Source organism: Cricetulus griseus, chromosome 3, assembly GCF_003668045.3.
Source record: "Cricetulus griseus strain 17A/GY chromosome 3, alternate assembly CriGri-PICRH-1.0, whole genome shotgun sequence".
In the NCBI taxonomy this organism is placed as follows: domain Eukaryota; kingdom Metazoa; phylum Chordata; class Mammalia; order Rodentia; family Cricetidae; genus Cricetulus; species Cricetulus griseus.
Genome location: NC_048596.1, coordinates 50856699 through 50863804, shown reverse-complemented (window position 1 = coordinate 50863804; position 7106 = coordinate 50856699). Strand labels below are relative to the sequence as shown.

General features: G+C 41.9%; 1 protein-coding gene across 1 annotated transcript; it reads right to left on the bottom strand.

The window, feature by feature from the left end:
• Positions 1 to 1293: 1293 nt before the first annotated feature.
• LOC113834972 (secretoglobin family 1D member 2-like) lies at positions 1294 to 6231 on the bottom strand. Its single transcript, XM_035441589.1, has 3 exons — positions 6177 to 6231; positions 4205 to 4398; positions 1294 to 1485 (listed from the first exon to the last, which is right to left on the bottom strand). The coding sequence occupies exons 1-3, from the start codon at positions 6229 to 6231 to the stop codon at positions 1294 to 1296; spliced, it is 441 nt and encodes a 146-aa protein (XP_035297480.1).
• Between the last annotated feature and the right edge of the window lie 875 nt (positions 6232 to 7106).

The window sequence follows — 7106 nt, the reverse complement described above, 5'->3', positions numbered from 1 at the left end:
TAATAAGCCATCTGTCCCTGAGGGTGTTTCTTAGAAGTTGGCTTTTCTATCATGGTAGCTGGGTAGACTAATGGTGTACCAGTAACAACCTTAGAAGAATAGTCATGTTACCTTAGTGGAGTAGGTGCCTCGGATTGGACTGAGTCTGCCTCTGAGGCATTCCAATGATCTTTAAGCCTAGTAATGATATCCTTATGAAAAGTTTTAATCTCCTTTAATCTTAAAAGATTCCAAGCATGTTAGTGAATCTGTAAATTGCTCTAACTGCTCCTTTACATATTTTTCTAGGTCTTTAATACACTCATCCTTAGACAGCATCTGGATGGTATGGAATCTGCCTTCTAGGTATTGGAGTCTAGATTCAACGTCATGATTTGCTGATTTTGAATCCTCGGCAATCGAGCGTATGGACCTAACTAATCTGTCAGCCCTGTACTGTAAATTATCTTCCAAACATTCAAATCTAGACTCAAATTTGTGATCTGCTACCTTAGATGCTTCAATAATTGATTGAATGGCATTGTCCAATTCCTCAACCCTCTCCTGGGTATTTTGCACCTTTGCATCTAGTTTCTGGGTAACAGTGCCTATATTAGTTTCTACCTGGCCTCAGATATTCTTTAGTTCGTCTTGGTCCTCTGACAGCCTAGCCTCTAATGCCTCAGACATGGAGGATCTCTCTGTGTTTATCTTATCATAAATACACTGCATCACATCTTGGGTAACAGACAGCACTGTCTTTAGTGTATTGGGCACAGAGCCAAGCTTATCATCCAATTTCTGTTCCACTTGCTGCACAATTGTGGCCTGACCTAATCTGTTCTCCGAAACCTCATTGCGTAAAGCTATTATTTTCTGCAAGCTGGTGGTCAGATTATCTTTGTCCCTGTTCCTGAGACCTCTGGCTAGTAATATTATTTGTACCAGCAAGCTAACTGTCATTACAGCATATAGACCAGTAATTGGCAGATTAGCATCATCCTCAAACATTGAATTCACGTAATAAGCAAAAATATTACCAATTTTAGCAAATGATAAATATTCCGCCATAATTTTACCTGATTTTTACTCCAGATGCAGTAACTATCTTTGACCAGCAGGTGGTGTAGGCGTCCAGCTACTGGCACAATGTTTGGCAGTGGTCGGTCAGGCAAGATGGTGGCTGCGCTTATCTTAGAGAGTATATGGCCTTGCAGGGGTAATCACTGAAAAAGATGTGGCTTTACCACCACAGCAGCAAGGGGACGCTTCGGACCCTGCTGAAAGCCAAGGCCTACTTCCAAGGCCTCTCAGCTAGGGGCAGAAGGCCTCTGGGCTCGGGTAGGCTGCAGTCTGAGCCGGTCCAGTGCCTGCAGCTAGAAACTGCGACAGTAACCATGGGGATGTCTGTGGAATTCTCCCAACTGGGAAGACTGTTTTGAGCAGCTCAGCGGCAGCGGGATTGAACATGTGTGGTGCAGTGGGTCGGCTGCGAGCCGAAAGCACCTGTGGAGAGAGGGAGCTTTCCCCGCCTAGGCCAATGTCCCAGTGGGACCCGCAGGCTGTCCCAAATGGAGGCTAGGTTTCCAATATCCGACTTCTTGCACCAGATAATGTGGGAAATTACCAATACGGAGCCAGGTAGAAATACCAGGGATATTAATAGGAAAAAAGCCTTACTTACAGAGCGACCTAGCCAGCTAGCGTGGAAGCAGTCTGTACAGCAAGCTGAAAGCAAATCGAAACCGAAACCAGCCACCTGAATGCACCTCACTCTACATCACCCTGACCATGCCCTCGCAGGTGTAGTCAGACACACCTGTAGCCAGCCCCTAAGCAGGCGTGGCTACAGCATACCCTACAATAATAAGACTGTGAGATTTATTTGGGAGCTGGATGATCACCCCCCTCAAAAGAGCAAAGAGTTAAAAAAAAAACAACCAACTGCATTCTACCTCAGTTTCTTTCCCACTAGTTGTGATGCAGTTGCAACATCAGTTTTACTTAAAAATTTCTGGTGATGTATGCTTTTTTAGTGTTGACTAGCATAATATTAACCAGCACTACTATTAATGCCTGATTTTAGAAAAAGAAGCAGAAATTATACAGTGGAATGAAGAAAGCATCTTCAAAATATGGTGCTGGCATAACTAGATACTGTCATGTTGAAGACTTCAGATAGATCCATATCTGTCGCCATGCATATAACTTGAATCCAAATGGATCAAAGACTTCAACATAAACTCAGTCACAGTGAGTTATTAGAAGACAAAGTGGGACAAACCCTTGAATTAATTAGCAGACATGGCCACTTCTTGAAGATGACACCAGTAACACACACAATGAGATACACAATTAATATATGTTACATCTTGTAACTGAGCAGCTTCTGTAAGGCAAAGCAGCCATTCATCAAGATAAAACAACAATCCACAGATTGGGAAAAGTGTTTATTGCATTCTCAGAAGAGTTCTTGCTTTCTTTTGTTTGCTTGGTCAGCCATAAACAGAAGGGATTTTAGTAACCTGAACTTTCTGAGTGGTGTTCATCCTGTCCTTTTGGGCAAGCACCCATCAGACTCGGGGATGTGGACCAAGTTTAGAAGAGTAGGCATCACTAAAACCATTCTTTACTTTCTGTTTTCTCTGTGCCCTGATATGATATGAAACCATGTCTGCTTTACTGGGGAAGAAAATGTGGAAATATTCAGAGACATAAGGAAGGAAATTGTAAATTAATATGATTAGGACACAAGCACACATAAGTTGTTAACATTTCTTTAAGGAATGGAGAACACAATGGATCTCCTTTAACAAAGCTTATGACATCCAAAGCTTTTCTTTCAGAATATGTAGCTTGCCATAAGTAGTACCATGGGTTGGATGGGAAGATTCTGATTTGGAGTACTGAGGCAGCGACTGGCATGATGTACATCGGTAGCAATGAGACAGTTTACTACAGTGGCCACAGGAGGGGCCAATGGTTGTTATTATATGTGATAATTTTCAGTTATGACTACAGAAATGAGAAACTTACTTGGAGTGCAATGCAAGATGATGCTTGACCAGGCACGAGTGTTCCTGATGCCCGATGCTCAGGCTTGATAGTAATATTGATAGGGATTATCTCAGTGACTTATTACCATCACTGAAAATCAATATTTCATCAAAAGCCATTCAGTGCAAGACCCACAACTTAGGATAAAAACAGGCACATGGTAACATGCAAGGAGAGTAATTTATTAGTGCAAGACGTTGAAACCTTCACATTAGGCAAGAAAGTCAATTTATCTGTGAGAAGCAATGGAGACCAGGAAGAGCCACGTTTCAATGTTCCTTTAGTTTACAATATGCAGTGACTTCTCCCTGGAAATAAATAGAAAGCAATAGAAGAATGGTGAGCAGAATCAGGAAGTTCCCTGAGAAGAACAGCTAGCAAACCAGTGCTCCATGGAGGAGCACTACCCCAAGGTCCGTACAGTGTCCTTGGGGGAATACTGAATTGCGATGGGGAAATTACATGAAATGATGCACATTAGTGGAAATCTTTCCAAATTCAGGCAAATACACTCTGAATGGACTCAACAGTGTGTCTTGATTTTCTGTGTCTCTGTGATTAGGAGGCTTACAGAGTATGTCCCAAGTCCTCAGGCATAACTTTCTATGATGATTTAGAATTGTGAACTCCACCTTCTTTCCAATGGGGTAACCAGGGGACACCCAGGGCAAAAGTGGGTAAGAAGTATTGGAAAGATGAGGTGGCAGACTCCTGGCAGGGCCAGCAATGGTGGCAGAGAAATGGATCCTGTCAGTCTTTTGCTCTTAAGGAGGTTGTCTCTAACTTCCTTCCTCCTATCTGTGTGATTCTCATCCACCAACTCTCCCCACAGCATTCAAGAGAGATAATATCAACTCATTAAGTAGGCAGCAACTTCAGCAATGTTCCAAGTAGATTAACAATAGTGTTAGCCCTGAATCCTCCCTTTGTAGGGTCCCATTTGTCCTTCTTGGGATGCCCCAGAGTGTTGTATCTAGGGTTGACCTCTAGAAGGAGGCACCAATCCCGGAGGCAGTTTATAACTGAACTCAGATTAGCAGTGGATTCCTGAATCAATGACAGTTGGGATCTATATTTCCAGTGTTTCCCCCCTTCTATGTGTTCCCCACAGAGTATCAGGTCAACTTCATTTGTGGCGTTCTGAGTGTGTAAAGCAAAATGCACATACCAAAACTTTTGCTATTTCTGCTTTCTCTAAAGTGCTCAAATTGCTGTCTACACATCGCTTCACTTCCAGTTTTGCTTCAACAGCCTCAGGAGGTGGATTATATTTCTTAAGTGTCTTTTCATAGGTTTTCTCATTCCCCTTTAGGAATACAGTGCTTTCATCAATAACTGCTGGACAGACCATTGCAGCATCAGCTGGAAAGTATAAGGGAAAGAATTCAGTTAGCCAAAATTACTGTTCATTTTTAATTAATTTTTTTTTACTTGAGTCTCTCTGATAAAAGGCTGCAGACTGGACATGATAAACAGTATTATAGCTCACTCCTGTGACTGAAAAAGAACAGCGTGACTTCCTCAAGGTCACACAGCAAGGACTGAAGAAAGATTAACATTGACTCTACGTTTCTGTATTTGAATTCACATTCACAACTCCCAAAGTTTCTGTGGCTTGCTGAAATTCATTTTTCTAGCATTAATAGCTGGAGGTTTGACTGCATCTTCTGTAGCATTTTCACGAGTCTTTGTTAGTTGAAAAAATGAGGTTTTGTGTCATTCAACTTTGACATGAATAACAGAGTTAGAATTTTACAAGAGATGGGAAAAGGAAAAATCAACCAGACTGCTTATATGTAGAATGGCGACATTTTGAAATTGATGGAATTAGGTCATGGCATCAAGTACAGTTCAAGGTAAAAAGCTAAAGCTACAAGAGCTTTTTTGTTTTGTTTTGTTTTTCTTTTCTTTCTTTCTTTTTGTTTTGAGATAGTGTTCTCTGTGTGTCTCTTCTGTCTTGGACATGATCTGCATATCAGGCTGTTCCCCCAACTCAGAGATCTGCCTGCTTCAGCCTAATGAGTGCTAGGATTAAAGGTGTGTGTCACCACTGTGCAGCTGAGTTGATCAATTTTGACTCACACCAGAGCATATCCTGGAAACTGTGACAAGGTTTGCCTTTCCACATGGATGCTCAGACTTACTTCTAGGGAGGGTAACAGGGGAAGCTGACACCTTCCTGTGGTTTATAAAGATCCAGATGAATGTTTTGGCAGAACTGAAGAAATCAGCTCTCCTAATCTAGGTTCCACATTCCCTTCAAGACTCTTTAAAAAGCAAAATAAATAAACAGCACCCGTCTCCATCTCCAGAGGTGGTGTGGGCTGGCCTCATATAAAAGTTCCTCATGTTTCAGCTTTACCTAGCTTGGATGTCAGGGATGGATCACCTGACCCGGTTTTCCCTAGGTCAGGACAATACAGTCCTTAGGAGGTACCCAAACAGCATCTGATGTGTACCAAAAGCAGGTTCCACTGGGCTCAAGGGCATGTTGTAGACCATTGCATGAGGGGTAGTTAGGCAGTCAGAAGGAGATGCAGAAAGAAAAGAGAGTAGCTGCCCATGGAACTTGGTTCATTGTAAAGGTACTGAGCATGTAGAATGTTCTGTTCACACACAGATGTGTTGTTTGCAAGAAAATTAGTTAATTTTAGGAAAATGGATGTCTTAGTGGTAATGAATGTACTGTTTCTGTACCCATTATTGGTAGGACCTCCAGAAAAGTGATCAGGCTACACAAGCCTGCTTCTTCTCAGAGTCTAGTGGAGGAACTTGAGATGTATCACTCACAGACTTGGGAATCACTGATGGTGGAATGGAGCTCTCTCATGTTACCTTCCCAGGTACGAAGACAATAAACTGAAAAGTAACACAAACAACAGACTCCCTCTGATGAAAAGCATTTCCTGAACTTTGTTCATAACGGCTGTCTTGTCCTCCTCCCACCTCATCAAGCTTCCTAAGTAGGAGAAGATTAGTTGAATGTATCTGGGCTTTTATGAGGGCAAGAAAAAAAGGCTGGAAGACATTTTAGATCATCTTTTCCTGACTAGAACCTTATAACACATAAACTTACCAACTGTTAAAAGAGACAAACTTACCAGCAGCTATGGCTGGGATTGATCATAAATGATACTCACCCTCATAGCAATGAACAGCCAGGATGACCAGCAGAAGACACAGAGACAGTCTCATGATTCTCAGTTTGTTTTCAGACTAGCAAATGTGTCTACCAGAGACTCTAGGGACCAGGATATTTATACATGGTGAGGCTTACTGGTCCCACCCTTCAAACACATGTCAGCTCACAAGACCTGGTTTAGGCCCTCCTTCTGTATCACTGAGGGCTGATCCCCAACCCCCTTCATCCTGTTGGGCTGCAGCCCAGGGGAACAGCCTCATGGGAACATCATTGTTCCTTCCCAAGTCCTTTCACATTCCCCAGGAAGCGATTTGTGAAGTTTCAGTTTACTTTTGAGCTTTTGATTATTGGACTTGAGTTCTCTCCATCTCAACAGGCACAAGTGGCTTCTGGACAACAGAATGACATTTCTCCAGGGCACAGAACCTCAAAATACTGGCCCTGGAAGCAGAGCTTTGCATTTGGACTTTGCCAACACTCATCCAAACGCTGGCATATAACCATATCAAAAGATCAGGAAGATCTGAAAGAAAGAATAACCTCAATGCACTGGAAACAGAAAACAAAATAGGCTCCAAATTAGTTAAGGAAGGAAACACTGATAAGACAAAGCAAAAAATTCAGAGAAGAAAGCACAGAAAACACCAATGAAACAAAGACAGTTCTTGAAATCTATGAACTAGGGAAATGCACATCTAGACTAATATAGAATAATGGGGAGATATGAAATGAAAAGTGAGAAACTACCAATTATTCCACAGAAAGAAAACAAAGGATTGGCAGGGGTCCTTATGATCAACTTCATGCCAACAAATGTGACACAATACAGGAGCCATTTCTGAACGTATGTATTCTATCAAATGGAATCATGAAGAATTTTTAAAAACCTTAATAGACAGTAATTTGTGATCAGAATATATATATATAT

Bases quoted from the DNA above. Each gene is read 5' to 3' on its own strand.
- LOC113834972 (XM_035441589.1), bottom strand. From the start codon at position 6,231: ATGAGACTGTCTCTGTGTCTTCTGCTGGTCATCCTGGCTGTTCATTGC. The intron at 4,399-6,176 runs GTGAGTATCATT...TATACTTTCCAG, and splicing joins GGCTGTTCATTGCTATGAGG to CTGATGCTGCAATGGTCTGT. The intron at 1,486-4,204 runs GTATGTGCATTT...CTCTCTCCACAG, and splicing joins CAGAAATAGCAAAAGTTTTG to GTGCTTTCGGCTCGCAGCCG.